The sequence below is a fragment of the Balaenoptera physalus genome (assembly GCF_965194825.1).
Source record: "Balaenoptera physalus genome assembly, chromosome: 10".
NCBI classification, from domain to species: domain Eukaryota; kingdom Metazoa; phylum Chordata; class Mammalia; order Artiodactyla; family Balaenopteridae; genus Balaenoptera; species Balaenoptera physalus.
The window spans coordinates 61,474,054-61,500,509 of record NC_138889.1 but is presented as its reverse complement, the minus strand read 5'-3'; the positions used below and the strand labels follow the sequence as shown (position 1 = coordinate 61,500,509).

Here is a 26,456-nt window from a genome sequence, read left to right as displayed (position 1 = left end):
TTGAAGCGTTTTGTTTTGTTTTGTTTTTTCCATTTAAAAATTCACTTCTGGGACTTCCTTGGTGGCACAGTGGTTAAGAATCCGCCTGCCAATGCAGGGGACACTGGTTTGATCCCTGGTCCGGGAAGATCCCACATGCCGTGGAGCAACAAAGCCCGTGCACCACAACTACTGAGCCCACGTGCCACAACTACTGAAGCCCGTGCGCCTAGAGCCCATGCTCCGCAACGAGAAGCCACCGCAATGAGAAGCCCGCACACCGCAACAAAGAGCAGCCCCCACTCGCCGCAACTAGAGAAAGCCCACGCACAACAAGCAATGAAGACCCAACACAGCCAAAAATAAATAAATAAATTTATTTTTTTTTAAAATTCACTTCTAAAAATCCCAACAGCTTTTAGATACCCATGCAGACAATAACCTGTGGTGGAGCTATGACTTGTCTGCTATTTCCCCAGGAAGAATGAATTGCAATCTCTGTGTTGCCCCCAATACTTTACACACAATTCTGCTATTTCATCTGCCATACTACGTATTAATTATTTGTTACTTTCTCTTTCCCATGTTTGTGAGTTCCTCAAGGACTGACATCCTGTCTGATTAATTCATTCCAGCATCTGGCACAAGATGTGTAGATCCGACTTCTAACCTCGATGTAAAAGCTGATTGACCCTAAGTGAATTTTCCGACATTCAATTGCCCCATAATAATTGATAATAACTATTTTTTATTTGAGTGGCTGCTATGTGCAATGCATTATGCTCAGTGCATCATTTAACTGTGAATTTCTCTCTTTAGATGGTGTCTTAGCAACTCTTCTCCACAGGGGTTAAGGGCTACCTTTGGGGGACGTAGATTTACCTACATAGCCCTTTGTAGCTCCTTGAAATTTCATCATAGGAAGGATCGATAAAGCAATAGGACAAGGTATCTTGGCAGGGTTTCTGACAACAAAGGAAACTCCCTGTTACTGAAGACCTATTCATATTTACCAGTTTTTACACCTTTTCCTTGCTAAGTACAAAAATAATAACAAAAAGAGTAGCAGCAGCAATAATAACAGCAACAATAAAAATAACTGCATATTTGTTACTTCACTTGACGTTGACTTTGTAACCATGCACTCCATACAGAGTTTATATGTATATCTCTGTAACTCCTCATTGCTTTATAATTGTTTACAACTTGGCCTCCTTACTAATCTCTATGAGCAACTTAAAAATTGTATATATTTAAAGTGTAAAATATGATGATTTGATATACATATACCTAGTGAAATGATTACTACAGTCAAGCTAGTTAATATATCATTTCCTCACATAGTTAGCTTTTTTTTGTGATGAGAGCACCTGAAATCTACTCTCTTAGCCTATTTCCAGTATTCAATATGGTGTTATTAACTATAATCATGCAGTACATTAGATCTCTAGATTTATTCATCCTGCATAACTGGACATTTGTACCTTTGACTAACATCTCCTCATCTCTCCCCTTCAACCTCACTTCCCCAACCCCTGGTAACCACCATTCTGTACTCTGCTTCTATGAGTTTGACTATTTTACGTTCCACATAGGTGAGATCATGGAGTATTTGTCTTTCTGTGCCTGGCTTGTTTCATTTAGCATAATGCTAACGTCCTCCACGTTCATCCATGTTGTCACAAATGGTAGGATTTCCTTCTTTTTAAATGCTGTTGTAATATTCCATTATACATATACGGTTTATACTGTTTTTGATAGTGGCTGTACAAATTTACATTCCCACCAGCAGTGTGCAAGGATTCCCTTTTCTCCACATCCTCACCAACACTTGTTATCTTCTGTCTTTTTGATAATCGCCATTCTAACAGGTGTGAGATGATATCTCGTGGTTATGATTTGCATTTCCCTGATGATTAGTGATGTTGAGCGTCTCTTCATATACCTATTGACCATTTGTATGTCTTCTTCTGAGAAATGTCTGTTTAGATCCTTTGCCAAATTTTAAATCAGGTTATTTGTTTTCTTGCTATCAAGTTGAGTTCCTTATATATTTTAGATATTAACTCCTTATCAGATGTATGATTTGCAAACATTTTCTCCCATTCCATAGGTTGTCCCTTCACTCGCTGATTGTTTCCTTTGCTGAACAGAAAAACTTGTAGTTTGATGCAATCCTCTATGAGCCACTTAAGGGCAGGGACCATGTAAATATTCATCTCTGTCTTCCCAAGGTTCAAAGGATTGGCACAAAAAGTCATGCTAAGTAAATGGTTGATGTGTGTAAAATAAGTAAATGAATGTGTGCTGTGACATTATCTCATGTGAGAAGGGGTATGTCAGAGGGAAAACACTTTGTATAAATGAGACAGTTTGAAACTCAGCTCTGCCTCGGTCGGTTGGCCCTAGACAAGTCTCTTAACCTCCTGCAATATCCTTACATGTAAAATCCAGTGATAATATCTCACTAACAGGCTTGTTATGAGGAGTAAATTGATGCTCTGAGCATAATGCGCTGCACATAGTGGTCACTCAATAAAAAATAGTTATTATCAATTATTATGAGGCGACTGAATGTCAGAAAGGCTCACTTAGGGCCATTCAGCTTTTAAATAGAGGTTAGAAGTCAGATCTCCACGTCCCGTGCTAGACGCTGGAATGAATAAATCAGGCAGAATTTCAGTCCCTGAGGAACTCGCAATCAAACACGGGAAAGAGAAAGTAACAAATAATTAATATATAGTACGGCAGATGAAATAGCAGAATTGTGCGTAAAGTATTGGGGCAACACAGAGATGGCAATTAATTCTGCCCGGAGAATTCGCAGTGAAGGTGACACTCGAGCTGCAGTGGGCGATTTCTAGACACTGAGTCAGAAGCTGCCGGAACCAAGGTGCTGCGGGAGTTGAGTGAGTCTCGGTCGGATATTGTTACAGGACCGGATTGAGGCCGTTCCGTCAGTGTTTTCGGATGCCCAGCGGTCGCGGCTTCTTGGGCCGATCTTCAGCTGGCACAATTACAGGCCGCGCAGCAGCAAAGGATGAATGGAGCTCTGGGAAAGGTAACGTAGGTTCCACGCAAGCTGGGCGCGGGGGAGGTGGTGAAAAGAGCTGAGCTACGAGGTGGCCGCGGGGCTCTCACGCTGCTTCAGACATCCGGGTAAGAGACTTGGGAGAGAACAAGGCTCTTCCCAGCAGCAAGTGCGGCGCCTTGTCAAAGGGTTGCGCTTAGTCGTCTGCTGCCGGGGAGTTAACCCGCGCGCCACGCCCCCCTTCGCGCTACCCTCGCCTCGCATTGGCCTGGAAAGAAAGGAGCCCCGCAATGGGAATTACAGCGGAATAGGTCCAAATAATATGTACGACCTTGAGGAAGTCATTTTATTTTTGCTTTAGGTCATCAGCTTCCAGATTTTTTTCTAAGAATACCGTTTTGACTCGATGAACAGATTGGGATGTGAGGCTACTTGGCGACAAGGGAAGGGTAATAATAAAAAAAATTTTTACTTACAAAACCTTAATTACGTGACTGCAGTAAAACCGTGTGAACCACGTGAAGTTCCTTGTGAAAGTTCCTTGACTTTCCTTTGTCCTCTTAACAGATTTCAGCTGTGCTTTTTCAGTTGTACCATGCTGCTTAGAATAATGACTTTTTTTTAGCAATTTATGTTAAAATTTTATTCGAGGCATTAATTTGGAGACTGTACTCCATGATACACAACATGATCATTGCTGCTCATGGATCTACTGGTCCTAACTTTGGGGCAGCCTCTGAATGTCTCTAGGTTTGTTTCCTTAAGGTCCCAAAACTCACTTCATCCTTAATGAAGTAACTCTCTGTTGTTCACTTTAGCCAAATTGTGAGAATTTAACTAGATCTGGTGAAAGGATAATAGAAAAAAATCAAAGTTTTAAAATTTAGCTGTTAAAGATGGTCAGATTGGTGGCTCCACGCTCCTGCTCTAAGAGCCTTGATTCTGAGGAATGCTGAAAGGGAGGGATCATTGTTCAGGGAATACTGTTTTTGGCCATTCTATACTCCTGAAGAGCCCACGGAAATCTGTCATAGGCTATCACCTAAAGATACAAGGGCATATAGGGCCCCTCTGGGTCTGATGCCACTGTTCCCTTCCACGCTCCTTTGTTACTGACTTCACTCTTCCGTTCTGCCCTATTGCTTTGGCCAGGTAGTCTCTTCTTTATTTACCAAATGCTGAATTCCTAATCTTTCATCTTGTGGAGCTCTCTCACTTGGAATGCCCTCACCTTTTTCACCACCTATCCAAATGCTCCATGGTTTAAGGCCCAGCTCAGGTCTCATCTTTTCCTTAAAACCTTTCAGACCATTCCAGCCAAAGTGCTTGTTTATTTTTTGAACTCTTAGCTGGTATTATCTTTTGGCATCTAATCATATGCAGTCTTGTGACCATCCTTGTCTCAGCCTCTCTGGAAGTGTTAGTTAATGCTTTACGTTTATAAGGAAAACACATGGGATTTGCATCAGACCTGTGTTCTATCTCTTGCTAGCTGTGTGACCTTAGTTAGGCAGGTTATTTGACCTCGATGTGCTTCAGTTTCTTATCTGTAAATGCAGATAATGGTGCCCATCATATGGAATTGTTGTAAAAATTATAGAAGATAATGTAAGTAAGAGTATTTTCTAAGTGTGAAGGACTATACAAATAGGAATATTGATATTATTCTATAGTTAATAAACTGCTTTCATTTCCATAATTTTATTTGAGCTTCATGATATGAGATAATCCTGGCAGACACACAGATAAGGAGGTGGAAGCTACTGGTGCAGTGTCTGATACATAGTACGTTCTCAGATGCTTTACCAAATGCCCGAATGAACGAATGCCTCGCTTATAGGTCAACAGTCTCTTTTGTGGTAGTGCTGAACTGGAGCCTAGATTTTCTACACCTCCTAAAACCCCACTGCCTTTCCTCTTCTGAGTACCTTGCATCTCCCTAATTTGATAATAATCTTGGTTTCTCTCATCTGTGAAATGAGGAATGAAAACCTTCCTTGACCTTCCCAGTTGTCAGTCCTTCCCTTCTTTGTGACCTGTGCAACCCATTATACTGATCTCATTTCAGTGTAATAAATAATTTGCACATCTACTTTCCTCATTAGAAAGATTGAGGGTAGGGACTTCCCTGATGGCCCAGTAGTTAAGAATCCGCCTGCCAATCCAGGGGACACGGGTTCGAGCCCTGCTCTGGGAAGATCCCACATGCCGTGGAGCAGCTAAGCCCGTGCGCCACAACTACTGAGCCTGCGCTCTAGAGCCTGCGAGCCACAACTACTGAGCCCACATGCCACAACTACTGCAGCCTGTGCACCTAGAGCCCATGCTCCGCAACAAGAGAAGCCACCGCAATGAGAAACCCACGCACCACAACAAAGCGTAGCCCCCGCTCGCTGCAACTAGAGAAAGCCTGCACGCAGCAACGAAGACCCAATGCAACCAAAAATAAATAAATAAAAATAAAATAAAATAAAAAATTAAAGAAAAAAAGAAAGATTGAGGGTAGGCAACTGTATTTTCTTCATGTCTGTATATACGCAGCCTACAGTGTACTTGACCTGATAAATATTGAATGAATAAGTGAATGAAAAAATGTTGACATTATGTGGTAAGTACACAGTAGAGCTGGGACTAGAACTTCAAACTCTTAGCTCAGTGCTTGGGACCCTAAGAAATCATCTCAAATTTTAGATGAGTGAGAAGCTCAGCTTTACTGGAATAAAACTGGGTGGGATCACATACCTCTTTAGGTCAACAGAAGTAGTAAAACAGGGTTGATACAATTAAGACACTAATGCTGATAGTCATCAGACTTCAGAAAACATATTGTTTGATCAAGATGGAAAGATGGTGCCTGTGGAAGTCAACATGCACAGGGAATTGGTAGTGACTCACCTGCTGAGTTACTTTGCAGAGAAAATGGATGGTCCTGGAGCGTCAAGCTCAGGTCTGGATGTCACTCACCCTCAGATTACCATTCTTTTCAGGGATTACCATACCCTTGAGCCACAAGGATATGATTAGGGGAGTGGTGGTGATCACAAAAGATATGCTAGCCTTACCAGCCCAGAAGGAGCAACCCTGGGGACTGATCTCATAGTAAGATGTTTTCAAATGAAAACACTGAAGGCTAACATGGAGCAGAGTTCATATGAACAAATAGAAGTGAGGATTGAAAAAATGACAAATCAACAGACATGAATTAGGAGGACATAAGAAGATGTGAAACAGGAGGACAGAAATTTCAGAGGGCCTAGCAGGGCAGGGAGTCCAAAAGCCCAGCAAAATGGTCAAGAAGTTGGCTATTTTCTGGTCACTACTAGACTGTAAGTTCTGGAGGACAGGAACATTTCTCTATTTTGTTCATGGTTTTATCTTCAGCACTTGTCACATACTAAAGTACATATTGTTTAATAAATGAGGAACTGAACAATCACCACTGTTATTGTCACTGCTCCCAATTTGACCGTTAACAATATGCCTTGCACTTGCTGAGTCCTTTTCATATTATATCTAATTTAATAGTATCAACAACTCTATGAGTTGTTTTTTGTTTTTTTGTTTTTGGGTTTTTTTTATTTAACTTATTTTTTTATACAGCAGGTTCTTATTATATGAGTTGTTTTATAACCTCTTTAGAGATAAAGAAGTGAGGTTTGGAGAGATTTACTAATTTGATCAGCAAATATTTATTGAGCACTTGCTATGTGCCAGAGAGTATGCTAGATGCTGGGATGTAGTAGTTCCTGTCTTCATGGAGCTTATATTTCCAGCAAAACAGACTAATTAAACATATAACTACCTTTTGCTGTATACCTGAAACTAACACAATATTGTAAATCAACTATACTTCAATAAAAAAAAGTATAATTACTTAACTGTGATAAATGCCTCAAAAAAAAAAAAAGATTCTGTGTGCTATGTGGTGTGTATAACAGCAGAATTCAAGTAAGTCTGAGCAGTCAAGAAAGTTTTCTTGGTGATGTTACACGACTAAGACTTAAAGAATGATAGAATTTAGACTGGGGAGCATGTGCAAAGGCCCTGAAATGAGAACACGTTTGGAGCTCCAGAGGGCCCAGAGGAAATTGGAAGGGAGAGAAGCAAGGGAGCTTGTATCAAGGGAGAGTGTGCGGAGAAGTATGGGGATGAGAGTTGGGGAGATGGTAGGGGATTGGGCTTACATTTCAGTGACCACAGTTGTTTTGAAACATTTTAGTCCTGGAGGAAGGTAGGGAATTGGGCTTAACAGAGCTCAGCTGTGGCCTAGAAGTGCCATCCAGCAGTATGGTGTGAGGCCAGATATTCCTTTCTTCCTCCCTTCCTCTCAATCTCTCTCTCTCTCTTTCTTTCTTTTTAAAATCGAGATATAATTCACGTACCATGATATTTACCCTTTTAAAGTGGATAATTTAGTGGTTTTTAGTATATTCATAAAGTTGTTCAGCCATCACCACTAATTCCAGAACATTTTCATCACTCTAAAAAGAAACGTTGTACCCATAAGCATTTACTCCTCAATTCCCCCCTCTACCCACCCACTGGTAACCACTAATCTACTTTATGTCTCTATGGATTTGTCTGTTCTGGTCATTTTATATAAATGAAATGATATAGTATGTGAGGCCAAGTATTTCTTAAGTGACTTGCCAAAGATCATACAGCTAGTAACATGGAGGAGCTGATATTCAAACCCAGGTCTGTGTGAATCTATAACCTGTGTTCCTAACTGCTGTAAAGACTCAGTACAAAGACAGGCTTTGATAGTCACCATATTAAACACATTCAGAAGAGAATGGCCAAAGGAAAAATTACAAACATAATCAATTTCGAAAGAACTTAGGAAAAGGTCAGCTCGAACACCACTTATTAGCTGTGTGCATCAGACATATTAATTAATATTTCTGAGCTTTGGTTTCCTCACAGTAAAATGGGGGTAGAAATATCTACTTCACAGAATGGTTGTGAGGGTTAATGCAAATGATGCTTGGCATAAAGCAGGTGCTCAAATGGTAAGATTATTTAGGCTATTATTATTATTATATGAATTTCGCTGCTATTAAATTGGTATTGTTCTTTTGAGAGGTAGTATGGCAGAATGGAAAACATGGGTTTTAGAGTCAGATTTGGTTTGAATTCTTGACACCTCTTACCAAACCTATAACTTTAGGCAATTTACTTAAGCCTCTGTTTTTTCCTCTATAAATAGAGACAATTATTTCAATGCCTCTATTAGAGGATTGGTGTAAAGATTGAGCAAAGTGCTTAGCACAAAGGATGTACTCAATAAGTGATAGTAACAATGCTATTTTAAATAATATTTGTTAATATACAAATATATTCTGTTAATATTCATAAGACAGTTGCTTGCCTCATGGGCCCCTTACCCACTTCTGTCACCATCCACCCCAGGGCTCTGGTGTCTGAAGCTACTCACACACCATAGATTTTGCCCCGTGACTTCAGTTCTTAAGTAGCTGTGTAGTCCTTTTCTGGTTCCTGACTCCCAAGCTCATGGGACAAGTATTTCTGTAACCCACTGCAACAGCTCTGTCCTCATTCATTCATTCAGTAGAGTCACTGGCCTTCTCTTCCATTTGGTCCGGAGCTGGAGCTACTCTTCATTTGCTGACTGTGGGGAGAGAGTATTTGTGGATACAGTCCCAAAATAGATTACTTTTGTCCTGATAAATAATGCCGAGCATTGCAGGGGAGAGGAAGCACATTTCCCAGAGCTGAAAGGGAGAGTTCACACCACAGTTTGAATGTCTTCCAGACAGTTGTCAACCCTTAAAAAGGTTTGGCTTTTAGATAATTAAATCCATAGCTATTGTGGAGACTCAGAAATCTGAACAATTAAAGTGAGGGAAAATCAGTCTCATCTAGATCTTTCTTCCCATCCAATACCTCTTCTGTATGAAGTGACCCATTTAAGAATACATTCTGTTCACTCTGATTTCTATTCTGTTTGTCGTGGTTGATAGATCTTGTACCTGGAGGGACGTTAGAGTCATCTGTTCTAACTCCAGAGAGGGGAAAATTACTAGCCAATCACTAGTATGGTGACCAGTGTGGGGGGAGCCAGCCAGAGCTCCTGTGTCCTGGGGCTTCCAGTTGCCTGCTCTGTCTTTTATGCTGGCCAATATAAGGTTAAGCATATTGTACACATGTTTACAAAGTCTTTTAGTATCTGATTTAATTGTCATTTTTAGGATTGTCTGCATACTTTGTCCTTCCTTCTGTTACTCATATCCTTCCCAATCTTCATGACCTCACATTCTCTGGGAGACTTTTCCTAAATTTGATCATTTTCCCCCCTGAATTCCTAAACACTAACACATTCATTTATGGGAGAGAGGGTGTAGAATAGTGGGAAAATTATAGGCTTTGGAGTCAGAGAAACCTAAGATCCTATGCTAGTTCTGATAGTAGCTGTTTGACTTTGGGTAAATTACTTAATCTCAGTTTCCCCAACTGTAAAATGGGATAATAATACTTGTCCTGTAATGGAATTATGATTTAGACACATGGTAGGTGCTCAACAAAATAGATGTGGGTGGTAATAAATGGTAGCAATGATTATCACTCATTCACTTCTTCGTAATCATTTATTTATTTACTAAAACAACAGGAAGATATGACTCTTGCCCTTGAGGATCTCTTGGTTTAGCATAGTGGCCTATGGGTGATGTTAAGAGTTTCAGTGAATCTCTTGAAGTAATATGCAAACGTTTTTTCCCCCTTACTTACTTAATTTATTTGGTTCTACATACTACATTTTAATTTTTTTTTTTTTTTTTGGCCATGCCATGCGACATGCGGGATCTTAGTTCCCCGACCAGGGATCGAACCTGTGCCCCTTGCATTGGGAGCATGGAGTCTTAACCACTGGACCACCAGGGAAGTCCCCTACCTGCTACATTTTAAAAAATTGAAGTAGAGTTGATTTACAGTGTTTCAGGTGTACAGCAAAGTGATTCAGTTATATATATATGTATATATACCCATATTATATATATAGATTCTTTTTCACATTCTTTTCCATTATAGGTTATTATAAGATATTGAATATAGTTCCCTGTGCTAAGTATGCAAACTTTTGTATATTCGTGTCTATATGTATTTGTCTGGGGAGAAGGTTCATGACTTTGGGCAGATTATCAGCAATATCTGATCTGTAACACCCCAAAAGCTAAGAACTTCTCCTGGCCATCAACACCTGGATTCCCTGCCAGAGGTGCTTGTTGTTTGTGCCACCTATTTTGACTTAATTATATAATACTGTGATATTGCTTAGCTGTTTAGTACAAATGTGTATTCATATCTTCAGCCATTCAAATTCCTATAAGATGGGTTGTGCTTACATTTTTTAAACAGCTTTATTGAGATATAAGTCATATACCATACAATTTGTCCATTTAAAGTATACAATTCAATGGCTTTTAATATCTATAGAGCTGTGCAACCATCACTACAATCAATTTTAGAACATTTTCATCACCCCAGAAAAAAACCCCATATCCCTTAGTTGTCATCCCCAGCTCCCCAGACCCCCCCAGTCCTAGGCAACCACTAGTCTTTCTTTCTCTATAGATTTTCCTATTCTGGCTATTTCATATAAATGGAGTCATACAATATTGGCCCTTTGTGACTGGCTTCTTTTATTTAGCATAATGTTTCCAAGTTCATTCATGTTGTTATATTTTGTTTTTACAGTCCGTTTCATATTCAGCACAGTAGTTGACACATAATAGGCTTTTTAAAATTTTTATTTTTATTTTTTAAAACTTTATTTATTTTTGGCCTCGTTGGGTCTTCGTTGCTGTGCATGGGCTTTCTCTAGTTGTGGCGAGCGGGGGCTACTCTTCGTTGCGGTGTGCGGGCTTCTCGTTGTGGTGACTTCTCTTGTTGTGGAGCACAGGCTCTAACACGTGGGCTCAGTAGTTGCAGCACATGGGCTCTAGAGCACACGGGCTTCAGTGGTTGTGGTGTGCGGTCTTAGTGGTTGTAGCTCGCAGACTGTAGAGCACAGGCTCAGTAGTTGTGGTTCACGGGCTTAGTTGCTCTGCGGCATGTGGGATCTTCCTGGACCTGGGATCGAACCCGTGTCCCCTGCATTGGCAGGCGGATTCTTAACCACTGCACCACCAGGGAAGTCCAGGCTTTTTTTTCTTAATTTTAAAAAAATATTTATTTATTTATTTACTTATTTTGGCTGCGCCGGATCTTAGTTGCAGCATGCGGGCTCTTAGTTGTGGCATGCAGGCTTCTTAGTTGTGGCATGCAGCCTTCCTAGTTGTGGTATGTGGACTCTTAGTTGCGGCATGCAAACTCTTAGATGCGGCATGCGTGCAGGATCTAGTTCCCCAGCCAGGGATCGGACCCAGGCCCCCTGCATTGGGAGTGCAGAGTCCTACCCACTGGACCACCAGGGAGGTCCCCATAATAGGCTTTTAAAAAATAAAATTTAGAACAGTTTTAGAATTACAGAAAAGTTGCAAAGATAGTACAAAGAATTCCCATATACTTCATATCCAGTTTTCCCTATTATTATCTTACATTAGTATGGTACGTTTTTCATAATTAATGAACTGATATTGATATATTATTATTAAGTCCATACTTTATTCATATTTCTTTCATTTTTTAAAATCCAGTGTCCTTTTTCTGTTCTAGGTAGGATCCCATCCAGTATATTATATTACATTTAGTCATCATGTCTGCTTAGGCTCCTCTTGTCCATGACAGTTTCTCAGACTTTCCTTTGTGTCTGAAGGCTTTTACACATAATAGGCTTTTAACACGTAAATGTTGAAGGAACTGAAATTGTTCCTCATAGTGGACAGGATTTTCTGTTTGTGTTATGGGACCTTAAGGGCATTTATTATTTATTATCTAGTTACTTTATAAAAAGAACTCCTCTATGTTAAGCACTCCCTTAGTAAACCTATAGCAGTGATCTTTTGAGTGGGTGCCAGCAGGGCAGAGTGAGATTAAAATAACTGGGTTGTTGGGGGTAAGATTGTGGGGAGTGGGGGAAGCTGCCACTGCAACTGCCTCCTCTCATTATTATTGTTTTGTTCATGTTGGTATATTATCATTATTATTATTATTATTATTATTAAGAGAGTGTGGTGTGATAGAGGCATAGTCTTTGGAGTAAAACAGTCCTCTTAGCCACTTATTAGCTATAATTTTTTGGAATATAATTTTTATGGGCCTCAGTTGCCTCACCTGTAAAATTGCCTTGCAGTGTTTTGAGAATTAGGGAAGAGTTCAGAAAGTCCCTTGCATGGCGACTGTGCTTGACACGTACATAATAGTTGTTGATTGATATTAGAAAATATAAATCAGGGACTCCCCTGGTTGTCCAGTGGTAAAGAATCCACCTTCCAATGTAGGGGACGCAGGTTCAATCCCTGGTCGGGGAACTAAGATCCCACATGCTGTGGGGCAACTAAGCCCACGCGCCACAACTACAGAGCTCATGTGCCACAAACTACAGAGCCCATGCACCCTGGAGCCTGTGTGCCACAACTAGAGAGAGAAAACCTGCATGCCACAACGAGAGAGAAGCTCCCGCGCCACAACTAGAGAGAAGTCCGCATGCTGCAACGAAAGATCCCACATGCTGTAACTAAGACTCGACGCAGCCAAGAAAATGAATAAATAAATAAGATAAATAAGTATTTTAAAAAAAGAAAATATAAATCAAATTAGAAAGGGGAAATAGGGTGAAAAAAAAGCAACCGAAGATGTGTGGGGTGGTTGGGCTGCTGTTTTTCGAGCATTTTCTGTAGTGGGTAGAATAGGAAAGAAGATGGCCTTGGTTTGCCTGCATGTTTGGTATTAACTGTAGGGCAGTTTCTTTGCTAGACAAGAGACTTTGGTTCCATTTTGGTTTGTGTACTATGGGTTTCTAGCCTCTTTGTGAAGAGGTACTTGGATATCTGTGAATTCTTACAATTGTTCTAACGTGGCTGTTTTGCTGTAGGCGCTGTGTCTGAGGAATGATACCATTTTTAAGCAAGCCTTTTCCCTCTTGAGGTAAGGATATTAATAACAGTAAAAATATAGCTAATATTTGCATTCCACTAGGTAGTTCACACAGCATTCTTCTTTCATCATCTCCACTTACATGTTTACTAAGCATCTCAAGCATTAACTCCCCTGCCAACTTACTCCTTCCCCATTCTCACTAAATGACAGCTCCATTCATCTAGTCGCTCAGGACAAAATCCTTGGAATCATCCTTGACACTGTTGTTTCTCTCACTCTACATCTAATTCTTAAATAAATCCTGTCAGCCTTGCTTTTGAAATATGTTCTAATAATGCAAGGCTATTGCAAGAACCACTTCACTGGTTCTCTTCCCTCAGTTTCACGTCTTCCTATTCATTGCTCACCTATTGCCAGGGTTAACTTTCTAAAACTTAAACTTGATCATATCACTTTTGTGATTAAACTGCCAGGAGCTTCCCACTGCCTACACAGAGTAAAGACAAAACTCCTTAGCACAGTGTTTGAGGTTTTCATAACCTGACTCCTGATTACCTCTTTTACCCTGCCCCCTTCCCTGCTGCTTAAGTGCCACTCACATCCACCTGCTTGCTGTTCCCCAGATATACTACTTTCATACCTCTGCCTAGAATGCTTTTCCTGTGGGGCTAAATAATCGAGAATAGTTCTTAATTTTTAAAACCTCATTTCAGATAGTTTCACCCCTCTGGTGAAATGAGCACGCTTTTCTTTGTATTCCACCAAATCTTGTACATGTTTTTGTTCTGGATCAGCACTGTATTGTGGCTCGCATCTGTTTACATATCTCTCTCCCAACTAGACCATAGATAGAGACATTTTACTTACTTTTGCATCCTCAGGACCTAACAGACTGACCCACAGTAAGTACTTAATAATGTTTACGGAAAGAAGAGAAGGAGGAAATAAGGAAATATGTAGCATTGATATATACTAATGAGGAGCATACAAGTTTTGGTAGCTTTGCAAATAGATGTGGGTATCTAATTGTATTCAACATACTTTCTTCCTCTTTTTAGGTTCAGAACATCAGGAGAGAATCCTCTCTGTTCTGCAGGTAAACAGTTATTTCCTGATGTAGTCTTCCTGCTTTAAGTGACCCTCTAACACTATAATAATTTTGTCTAAAAAGATGCTTAACATATCTTTGAGAAGAGTGCCCGGGACCAAATCCTACCCCTCACATGGAACAGGACAAAGGGCAAGAACATAAAGTAATGGGTTAAGAGCAAGAGTTCTGTAGTAAGTTTGGATTCCAACTCTACCACATACTATTCTGTGACTTTTAAGTACCTCTCCATAGCTTGGTTTCCTCACTTTAAAAAATGAGGAGAATTATAGTACAAACTACAGTGAATTATTTGAAGATTCAGTGAGATAAAACATATAAAGTGCTCAAAAAAAGTTAGTATTATTATTATTCTTGCTACTATTTCAGACCTTTCATGTCCATTATCTACAAGGCTAAGGCTTTTCTTCCAGTATTTTATCCAAAATGAATGTTCATTCAATCTGGTTAACTCAATGAATTTCAATCTGTTTCAACCCTATTATTTGCCATTTTTGCTTTGTCTATTATGTGACAAATTTCAAAGCAGCCATTGGATAGTAATGACATCTGTTTTTTGAGTGAAGAGTATCAGAAACAGGGAATTCCCTGGTGGTCCAGTGGTTAGGACTCTGCACTTCCACTGTAGGGGGCATGGGTTCGATCCCTGGTCGGGGAACTAAGATCCTGCAAGCCACGTGGTGTGGCCAAAAAAAAAAAAAAGTATCAGAAATAAAGGAATGGGAGCAAGGAAGGGAACTAACATTTACTGAGTGCCTAGTATGTGCCATGCAGTGCATAAGAAGCTTTACATCCATTAATTATTTCAGAAGATGGTGGCAATGTGTAGAGAATCACCACTTCTACCAGGCCTAAAGCCCAGCTTCTCAAAATATGTGCTTCTTTTTATTTATTCATTCTCTCAACAAACATTTATTGGACCAGGCTGTGTTTTAGGTGCTGGGGGTACAAAATTAAGATGATATAGTCCTTGCCATTTGGAACCTTACAGTGTTATAAGAAATATTTTTTTCCCAGAAGAATAATATAATGAACACTTCTATACCCATTACTTAGATTCAACTGTTGTTAACATTTTGTCATATTAGCTTTCTTTTTTTTTTTTTTTAATAACAAGTTGCCAACAGCACTTTATTTTTTCCTTTCAACATCCTGTTCTGCAGCTTCCTTGGCCCTTTTTGCCCAGATGCCAAAGAGCCAGGCATTGGCCAGGCCATGTGGAGACTGGCGAAGGCCTTGAAGTTCTTCTCCTCCTCTGTGATGACTCTGGCCTTCTCCTTCTTGTAGATGTTCCGTATGGGCATGACTGGTCCGGTCAGCTGGATGGCCAATTTGAGCTTTGCAGCAGAGCTGTCTCCCTTCTTGGGGGCTGAGGGCTTCCTGCGGATCTTGTGCGCCAGCTGGTTGAACCATGTGGCCACGCGCCGCTGCCAGTTCTTGTGGAAGTGGGGCTTCAGGATCATATCATTACAGCTGGGCGCCATGGCTGCGGCCGACTGGCCTGGGGAGCAGGGAGGACGGGGAGCGAGTTAGGGCCCGGGCACGGCGGCCCGCCGGTGCGCGCACCCATGTTAGCTTTCTTGATCAGGTGTTATGATACTTCACCCCTGAATACTTAAGCATGCATTTCTAGAAACAAGGATATTCTCTACATTCTATTAAAGAACCACAAAAGCATTATCTCCCTGAAGAAAATTAATAATAATGCCCCAGTGTCATCTAATACTCTATCCATTTCCTCAGTTGTCCCCCAAAAGTCTTTTATGGGGTTGTTTATAACCAAGAGCCAATGATGGTTCATGCTTTGCATTTTGCTATGATGTCACCTTTAATGCAGAACAGATCTTTCACTATTTTATTTCTACAACAGTTGCTTTTTGATTAGGCTAGACCATTTGACTTATAAAATTTCCTCCCTTTTTAATTTGATTATTTCTGTGCGGTATTTTTATAATATGTTCTTCTGTTCCTTTCCTGCAAACTAGAAGTTATGTCTAAAAGCTTTTCTAGATTCAAGTTAAACAATTTTAGCAAGAAAACTTAATAACTGATGCTCTGAACTTCATATTGCATCCTATCAGGAGAGGAAAAAAAAAAAACTAAGAAAATCTGATCATAAAAGTGAAAAGCAGCCATTTTAGAGAATATGGAAAATAAACACACACACACACACACACACACATGCACAATACACACACGAAGAAGCTGAAGGAGATGAAGAAAATAAAAATCACTTGTAATCCTACCATCCAGAGATTATTGCTTAACATTCTGGTGTATATCCTACCAGGCCTTTTTCTAGGCATTTCTTTCTCTCTGTGTGTGCGTGTGCGTGCATGTGTGTGTGTGTGTGTGTGTGTGTATGTATTTTTGTCTTGCAGTAATGGGAACAAATTATATATAATGCTTCATAATCTTTTTTTCCTACTTAATCTATGGTGAACATGTTTCTACTATAATAAATAAATAAATATCTACATAATTATTTTGAATATACTGCCTTAAATGGAACAACTTGTAGGGTAAGAACCTGAGTCTGGTTTTGAACATGTTGAGTTGGAGTGCTTGTGAGGAAGATATACTAAGTAGTCCGTTGGAGACACTGATCTTGAGCTCAAAATATAGGTCTGGGTTGAAACTGTGAATTTGGAAGTCATCATATTGTTGATTTTAATTGAAGTCTTGGGAATGAATGAGACTACCTGAGGAGAACACGTAGAGAAGAGGCCCAAGGATCAGGCCCTGAGGAACTCCAACATTAAAAAATTGGGTAGAGGGTGCAAGATATGGCTAATGAGCTTGAAAAGGGAGGCCAACGTGGTAGGAGAACACCAGGTTAGTATAGTTTCTTGGCAGCCAAAAGGAGAGTGTTTCAGGAAGGAAAGAGTGGTTAACCACGTTACAGTTTCAGCTGTGTGCTTCTGAGAGGGGATCGCAAAAGACATGAACTAACAATGTTCCTTGGTTTCGACAACATAGAGGTGACCTTAGGGAGAGTAGTATCTGTGTGGGTGTGGTGAGGTCTGTTGTGGAAATCAACTGCATTGACAGGTGAATGGGAGTTCAGGAGTTAGAGAAAGCTATTACAGACAGTACGTTTAAGAAGTTCGTCTTTGAATGGGAGGAGAGAGGATTGGCAGGAGCTGGAGAGGGATGTGGGGTTAAGGAAAGATTTTTTTTGATGGCTATTTTTCTCTTAATTATACTTTTAATTTTGAAAGATATAAAAAGTTATAAAAAAGTGAAAAGGGTGGTATGTCAAATAAACCCAGATTTGGCAATTATTAACATTTTGTTAGACTTTCAATTTTTTTCTTGTATATTAAAAAATAAGGATTATGTTCAAGTCCCATTTATTCCCTACTCTTGGTATCATCCCTTATCCCATAACCAGAGAAAAAGTTCATTTTGAACTGGTATGTATTCCGAGGAAGGTTTTAAAAATATACTAAAATTATCAACTGTTAAAAATTATAAAAGCATGCAAATGGTAAAAATAAATATAAATTGACAAAAGGGTGTATGATAAAAGATTGAATTTTTTTCTATTTCCCACCTAGTCTCACTCCTCAGTGGTATGCATTGATAGCAGTTTCTTGTATATTTTTCAGGAAAGTTTTATGCGTATATGAACATATATGTTATAATGCTGGACATTTAGGATGTTTTTAGTTTTTGTTATTTCAAAAAATGCTGCAACAACTGTTTCTATACATCTTTATAAACTTGTTCTGTACATTTGTAAGATAAATTCTTGGAATTGAAATTGCTGAGTCAATGGGTTGTCAGTTGAAAATTTTGGTAAGTATTGTCAGATTGCCCTTCAGAGAAGTTGTATTAATTGACATTTCTATTTTCTGGCCAAAACTGGGTTTTACAAAACATCTTACTTTTTCGCTGGTGAAAATTATGTCTCATTTTAATTTGCATTTCTTGAGAAAGTTTATCATCTTTTCATATTTCTTTGGCCATTTGTATTTCTTTTCTTGTGAACTGCCTGCATATATTTTTTGCCCATTTTTCTTTTGAATTGTTTGCTTTTTCATTTTTGATTTGTAAGAACTTTTTATATAGTTCCTTTTTTTTAATGAAATTTTTTTAAAATTTATTTAATTAATTTATTTATTTTTCGCTGTGTTGGGTCTTTGTTGCTATGCGTGGGCTTTCTCTAGTTGCGGCGTGAGGGGGCTATTCTTTGTTGCGGTGCGTGGGCTTCTCATTGCCATGGCTTCTCTTTGTTGCAGAGCACGGGCTCTAGGCACACGGGCTTCAGTAGTTGTGGCATGTGGGCTCAGTAGTTGTGGCTCGTGGGCTCTAGAGCACAGGCTCAGTAGTTGTGGTGCATGGGCTTAGGTGCTCTGCGGCATGTGGGATCTTCCCGGACCAGGGCTCAAACCCGCGTCCCCTGGATTAGCAGGTGGATTCTTAACCACTGCACCGCCAGGGAAGTCCCATAGCCAGTTGTTTTAACATTTATTGAAAACATCCATCTGTGCCCCATAGATTTGAGAATGTCACTTTATCATATACTAAGTTTCCATATGGATCTAGAACTATTGTATTGTAACTTAGTATTGTTTTATAGATCTGTCTGTATATTTGATACCAGTACCAAGCTGTTTTAATACTACTGGTTACTGTAGTTTTGAGGTATATTTTAGTATCTGATTCTGAGGTAGTTTTTTGTTTTATTTTGCTTTTGAAACTGGATTAAATGGGGCATGTTAAATGCTGTTGAAAAAAATCCAATTGAATAAAAGATCCTTTTGAAAAGAGAGGTAAGGACAATAACAATTTACTCAAACAGCTTCCTATTTGGAGAAATTTAAGTTGTCTCCAAAATTTTGCAATGTAAACAACACTACGATAAACATGCTTGTACATTAGTATTTGTGCCCTTGTGTGATTATTTACATAGGATATATTTCTAAAAGTCTAATTGTTGGGTCAAAGGAAATGCACATTTTAATTTTTTTTTTGGCTGCACTGGGTCTTTGTTGCTGCACGCAGGCTTTCTCTAGTTGTGGCGAGCGGGGGCTACGCTTCGTTGCGGTGCGTGAGCTTCTGATTGTGGTGGCTTCTCTTGTTGCCTAGCACGGGCTCTAGGCATGCAAGCTTCAGTAGTTGCAGCACACAGGCTCATTAGTTGTGGCATGTGGGCTCAGTAGTTGCAGCGTGCGGGCTTAGTTGCTCCGCAGCATGTGGGATCTTCCCGGACCAGGGATCGAGCCCGTGTCCCCTGCATTGGCAGACGGATTCTTAACCACTTTGCCACCAGGGAAGTCCCAAAATGCACATTTTTAAAGCTATTGATGTGTATTGCCAAATTGCTCTTCAGAAAGATTGTACCATTTTATAGTTTTTTTGGTATTTGAGAATCCCTTTTTATACACTCATCAACATTGTTATTTTTTTAATATTTGCTAATATTAATAAGTTTAAAAATGCCATCCCTTGTATTTGTAATTTGCACGTCTTTGATTACTAGTTGGTTGAACATATTTTCATACATTTACTGGCCATTTATCCTTTCCTTTGCCCATTTCAATTGTGGAATCGCAGTGCCTAGAAGGCTCCAAGGCCCAGGGTAACTCACCAATATCAGCATGCCAAGGTAATTCTCTTTGAAAGGACACAGCTTTGTTGGCATTTTTCATGGGTCTTTGAGATTTCTTTAAAGTCAGAAATTTCAAAATTGAATTATAATGGTGTTCGGAAAAGAAGAGTAGGAAGCAGTGTCCTGTTCCTACCTTTACACATCATACTCTCTGTGGCCCCTGGGTACCATCCCAGCTGCTCTCTCTAAGGGATGGGTCTCATTGTAGTGACCATCTTTTTCTTACTGATTTAAACGTACATGGAGAGGTAGAAGTAAATATATAAAGAGGTCTAAAGAGGTTAAATGAAGGGAACTCAGACTCTTCTTATTATAGCATGAGCAAAAAGGTGGAGTCATCAAAACATGGTACATTCGGGACTTCCCTGGTGGTGCAGTGGTTAAGAATCCGCCTGCCAATTCAGGGGACACAGGTTCGAGCCCTGGTCCGGGAAGATCCCACATGCTGCAGAGCACCTAAGCCCGTGCACCACAACTACTGAGCCTGCGCTCTAGAGCCCGCGAGCCACAACTACTGAGCCCACATGCTACAACTGTTGAAGCCTGCGTGCCTAGAGCTCGTGCTCCGCAACAGGAGAAGCCACCGCAATGAAGCCCGCGCATCACAAAAAGAAGAGTAGCCCCCGCTCGCCGCAACTAGAGGACGCCCACACGCAGCAACGCAAACCCAACACAGCCATAAATAAATAAATTAATTAATGAAATAAATATATTTAAAAAAAAAAACATGGTACATTCAAGTCCAAATAGTTCGGTGTAATTAGAAAAACTGAAAGAAGTTTGAAAAGAGATTTTGAAAAAAGTGGGTAGCTGCCAGGGCCAAATCATTGCAGATTGTCTTGGTAAAATATCTCTAGAATTTCAAAACAAAACAAGCAAACAAAAACACCCCAACACTTACTGAGCACATACCATTTGCCACGTGCTGGGGTGTATCTGCCCTTCAGCAATGTGTATTGGATGGAGAAAATATCCTGTAATTAGACTCTTGGCTGGGGTTACCCCAGCTTTTTCCTCGTTCCCTCCTGCATAGCCCTGCCAAAACGCTTGTTCCAATTTTGAAGGAGAAATAATTAAAATGAAGTTGTTTATCCCCATCCTGGATTGATGGGTTTAGTTCCTAGTTTAGTAAACAAGGACATTGAAGGACAGTTGGCTCTGGCATATATAAAGGGAAGGGATGTGTTGTGGGAGAAGTCAATACATGATTACATTCTATAATTGTACTAATTGAAAGATTTTCAAAGCCTCCTTTTGAAATCATGGGGTTTTGTATCTTCTTCAACGAAAAGAGTTGCCTTTTCTCTCAGGAGGCTGCAATGTTAATATGACAGCAGGAAACCAGCTTAATGACACAAGCAGGGGAAGAAATTCAGTTGAACTTAATGGAAATCAGAGGCTTTCAAACTTGTAAATTTTATAATTAAAACAACTGGCTAATTAAGCAGTTTAACCACTGGTAATTTGACCAAAAACCTTTCATTTAAGAGGGAAAAGGGTTAATTTAACAGTAGTTTGAACCAGCTTCTTAATTAACCAGCTGCTCTAATTATAGGAATTGCCCCAAACTAAATTTGAAAATGCCTCCTTGCCAAGGAATTCCATTAGATTAGACGCTGAGGCAAGCATTTGTGGCATTTTCACCTGAGATGTGTCATCATCTCAAAGATCACTTTTGGTTCTGCTACTTGAAACCACTGGTGGGTGATTGAGTTTCTGTGTACTTAAAGATGGTGACGAGTGCCTGGGTTGTTGTTGTTTTTTAATTTACACAAAATATTTTACTATATAATGGAGGCATGGGAGAGCTGCAACTGTAAACTCTTGATGATGTTTGTATGTTTAGGGCAGCACAGAGACGACATTTAAGCTGGCCATGGAGGCTGTGAAGGATATCACCAGTCAGAGAGGTGCAGTCCCAGCATGGGGGACAGCCCAGCACCACACAGAGGCATGAGAACTGCATGGTTTATACAGAATGGCAAGTGTAGCTCTGTGGCTGAGAAGCAAGGTTTTAAAAGTCTGGAGGATGGAGAGTGAGGACGTGAAGTGGTTGGAACTAGATTATAAAATTGAGACTCTTAAATGCTTGCCTAAAGAGTATGAACTTCAGGCAGTGGAAAATCATCAAACATTTTGAAATATAGCAAGGACCTTCCTTGTCTCATTTATTGGTGTTACTGTAGTGCTGATACAGTGCCTGGCACAGAGTAAGTCCTTTTTAAAAATTGTGTGTATGCAGTGAATAAATGGTTGAATTAATGAAAGAGAATAACATGATTAGGTTTGTGTTTTAGAAGGATTAATTTGTCAGCTTTAGAGGATGGAATAGAGAGGAGGGTGTGGATACAGGAAGACTAACAACAACAACTCAGCCAAGGATACTACTTGCATCTTTGCTTGAACTTCCATCCACACTCCCCCTCCCACCACTTTCCACCCACAACAACCAAAGTGATCTTTTAAAAACACATTAGACATATAATTTCTCTGCTGTTCAGCATGAAATCCAAACCCTTAACATGGCTCAAAGTGGTGGGTTCCAATCCACTGCCCTAATCTCTGGTGCACCCAGCCCCTCTTGCTTTGCTTCAGCCACATGGACAGTCTTCTTGTTCCTTGAATGTGCCAATCTGTGTCCCCGTCTGGGGCCCTTGCACATGCTATTCCCTCTGCCTGGAACATTCATTCTCTATCTTTTTACGTAATAAACTCCTATCTGCCTTTCAGGTCTCAATTTATTTTATTTATTTATTTGAGTAGATAATGCATGGAACAAGTACATGGAACAAGTTTTAAATGATACAAGAGTATAAAGTCGACAGTAAGTCTCTCTCTCCTGCCGTCTAGCCACTTCTCCCTGGGGATAACCACTATTACTATTTTCCTCTGAAATCTGGTTTCAGTTCACATGTCATTTTTTTTAAGAGGCCTTTCCTGATATTCCAATCTAAAATAGATCCACTGATTGTATTGCCATAGCGCTTTTTATCATTCATCACAATTTGTAATTTCATATTTATTTTGTGACTATTCCCTCCTCCTACTAGACTATAAGCTCCATAAGCAGAGTTTTGTTGGCCTTGTCCCCTGTTATATCTCCACCTCTTTGCATCATAAGTACTGAATAATTAAGCCCTTCCTAAACCTTTTGCCTGTTTCTGTAAGCTCATCTCTTGCCACCCTGCTGCTTATACTCTGCCTTGAAATTCTCTCTCTGGGTCTTCCCCTCCCCATACTGTGTTCTCTCTAACTCCTAGTCATCTGTCAGGTTTTACTTAAAAGCCACCTGCTCTAAGAATCCTTTCCTGACACCACAAGTCCAGCCTTAGTGCCTCTCTCATGTATATAGCCCTTATTGTAGGTAGCCCTTATCACCTGCATTGATATTACTGTCTCGCCACTAGATCATAGATTCTGTATTGCAGGGACTTTGTCTTTGCCCATTGTTACAGCTCCAGCGTCTAGGGCAGTGGTTGGTACCAACCCAAGCCTGCCATGGATATTGGGTTGGTTGTACATTGCACAGCTCTAGTGTGTGCCATTCACATGGTTGTGAGGGTATAATTGTTTCTGGCTACCCCGGTGGGTAGTAATACATATTTGTTGAATGAATAAACATGCTTTGGAGAGTTCAGTGCTTTTTAGGAGGTCATGTTTTAAAGTCATAGTAAAATCTTTTTGGATGGATTAATTTTCAAGGCTCTGATCTGAGGATGATTGTGTACCCAATCAAGGGGATTTGGATATCAGCTCTTTGGGTGGGGCCCCAGGTTGCAGAGTCTGGAAACTAAAGCCTCAAAGAGTCAGCTGGGGCTGTGGCCAAGACGATACCTCAGTTATGTTCAGTGCTCTTTGGAAGCCTCTGCCAAAAATACCTCCTTCTTCCATGCGTGGTAAACTCTTACTCCTCTTTCAAGAATCAGCTGTTGGGACTTCCCTGGTGGTCCAGTGGTTAAGAATCCGCCTTCCAATGCAGGGGACACGGGTTCGATCCCTGGTCGGGGAACTAAGATCCCACATGTCGTGGGGCAACTAAGCCTATGCGCCACAACTAGAGAGAAGCCCATGCGCTGCAATGAAAGATCCCGCGTGCCGCAGCGAAAATCCTGCGTGTCGCAACTAAGACCTGATGCAGCCAAATAAATAAATAAATAAAAAAGATGGGAAAACTGACTTAAAAAAAAAGAATGCAGCTGTTACCTCTCTGAACCTATTCCCCTGTACCGTCCTCCACTTCTCCCCGCTCACCCCTAAGGTGGAGTTAGTTGTTCTTTCCTCTAGGTTCCTTGCTCTCATCTCCATTAAAGTATTTTGTACACTATAAGGTAATTATCTGCTTTCCCATCATCCTTCCCCAGTACACATTGAGTGTCTCTAGGGAAAGTAGTATATTTTAGTCATCTTTGTAACTGTCCCAGTATCTATTCAGTTGTTGGCATAGAATAGTAAATGCGGACTACTGCACATCATGGAAGTGATCCATGATATACCAGGGTTGTCTTGATGAAATACTGTGGATTGTAAACATAGGGAAAGTCTCTGAAGCCACGGTTCTTGATTGGCCTGGCACAGAGCAGACCTGCTTGGAAGCACATTTTAGAAAAGAGAAGCTTAAGAAACATTTCACTTGATGTCATTAGACTTTTCCATACCATTTTGTGTTTAGCCCCCCACAAAGTGGTGGCCCTGGGGAGATGCAGGACCACAGGAGCTGGGAGGAAAGGGAGCATAACCTAGGACTAGTACTTTTCCAGAAGGTAGGGAACAAGCAAGAGAGACAGACAGACATAACAGAGCTGTGTAGGGCTGGTTCCAGTGAAGGGTAGAGATAAGGAGCTGATATCAGATATGGGAGCGATCAAGTCTAGCTAGATTTTTTTTTTTTTTTTAATTTGGCTGCATCGGGTCTTAGTTGCAGCACGTGGGATCTTCGCTGTGGCATGCGGGATCTTTCGTTGTGGTGCGTGGGCTTCTCTCTAGTTGTGGTGTGTGGGCTCTCTAGTTGTGGCACGTGGGCTTCAGAGTGCAAGGGCTCAGTACTTGTGGCGCGCGGGCTTAGTTGCCCTGCGGCATGTGGGATCTTAGTTCCCCAACCAGGAATCAAACCCACGTCCCCTGCATTGGAAGGTTGTTTCTTAACCACTGGACCACCGGGAAAGTCCCTAGCTTTCGTATTCCAGAAATTCAGATGTTATAACACATCTGAGAACAGCCTGTTCAGTCACATAGACCTGGGTTTAAATTGCAGTTCTGCCTTTTACTTGCTGGTTAACCTTGGCCAATTCCTATTTTTTTGAGCTGCAGTTTCTTTATTTGTAAATGAAGATAAAAATAATGAGGATTAAAGGAGAATATGTATATATCAGCAAGTCCTTCTTTGAAGGGAATCTGGGTGGCATATCTCTGGGTCTACCACAGTGAATATGTGTATAGAGATCCTATTTTTTACATACACACTGTTCTGTACCTTAGGTTTTTAGTTTTTATTGTTATTCACTTAACAAAGTCTGTTGGAGATTATTACATATCAACACAAATAAAGCAAATTAGATAGGTTAAAAAACTGTGGAAATCTGTGATTGTCCTTTTTCCTGGTTGTATTTGCCACCTGTCTCTTTCTCTGAACAATCCTCATTGGAAAACTTCAAAAGGATTATTGCCTGTTGAGGAACAGAGAAAATGAGAGCCCTGTGAGAATGTATTTTGTCCCCCTACCACCAGTGGCTCTAGCAGGAGAGAATTTCTCAGTGAAAGATGGGTGGTGGGGATTAGATATAGTCCAGGGGCCAAACGGAGAGAAAAATGGGGTAAACCGAGTGTCAGCTCAGGATCAAGAAATAGCTCTGGTTCTTTAAACCAGCAAGAGGCTCACTATCCCCAAATATTCCATTTCACGATGGAGAATTTGTCTCCTCATGTATGATCTATCTGTCCCTGGAGGAGCTTTGAAACAGGTTTGTCTTATTTTCTCTCTTTTAGGTGGCATTCTGCTGAGCATCAGTCGGCACTACAGGTCACAGCCCACGCATGGCATTGGAAGATACAAGCACCTAGTTAAAGCACAAGAGGTAAAAGGGGCAGGGGTCCTTTAGAAAAGGATAGTGTGCAGCTTTTATAAAGACCCCGAGGATCAGATGTGTATAGGTTGGATTATACTGGAGCTAGAAAGGATAGAGGGTTGTCCCTCAGTCCTCTCCAGTTAATTAGTTTGGATATGATCCAGAGTGCCAGTTCCTAATCTTGTCCCTAGGCCAGGTTATCACAGTGAAAAGCAAATGATTTGGTTTTATTATTTGTGACACTTAAAGAAAATATCTTCTTAGTACTTAGTTCAATATGGACCTCACAATGGAAATGATATGTTCAGTTCAGTTGAATGAATGGTTTGTGGCACATAGAGGTGGATTAACATTTTCAGCCAAATAGCTGATTTTTACAGTATTTACAGATTTAAAATATGTATGTGTTTCTTGAATCCATTATCACAGATAACTGGGAGTTATTTCTAAACATTGTAAGATTATTGAGCCTATTTCTTTGGCTCCAGCTGAAGGATTGCTTCTGTGGTGGTTAGATTTTTTGTGCATTTGCAGAGGATTTTGTAGTGGGATGGACACAAAACTGGCTTGAAAGTCAGACAGTCTAGCTTTGAGTCATGATTCTATCACTTCCTGTAAACAGTATAGCTAGGAAGATTTTGCTGTTCTACTTGGAGAGAT

At 40.3% G+C, this 26,456-nt stretch overlaps 1 protein-coding gene and 1 pseudogene across 5 annotated transcripts in view; one reads left to right on the top strand and one right to left on the bottom strand.

Annotated features, from left to right (window-relative positions):
- Positions 1-2,883: 2,883 nt before the first annotated feature.
- Positions 2,884-26,456, top strand: part of MRPL48 (mitochondrial ribosomal protein L48) — a 49,838-nt gene continuing 26,265 nt past the window's right edge. The window contains exons 1-4 of one of the 4 annotated variants that reach the window (XM_082411335.1): positions 2,884-3,040; positions 13,005-13,057; positions 14,068-14,105; positions 25,717-25,805. In XM_082411335.1, coding sequence (XP_082267461.1) covers positions 3,020-3,040; positions 13,005-13,057; positions 14,068-14,105; positions 25,717-25,805 — 201 coding nt within the window. In that variant the 5' untranslated portion in view covers positions 2,884-3,019. The remainder of the gene's footprint in view (positions 3,041-13,004; positions 13,058-14,067; positions 14,106-25,716; positions 25,806-26,456) is intronic. The other 3 variants (XM_082411332.1, XM_082411334.1, XM_082411333.1) reach the window with 3 other exon arrangements.
- Positions 15,207-18,413, bottom strand: LOC309637169 (large ribosomal subunit protein eL13 pseudogene; annotated as a pseudogene). Its single transcript has one exon. The product of its transcript is annotated as a large ribosomal subunit protein eL13 pseudogene (transcript).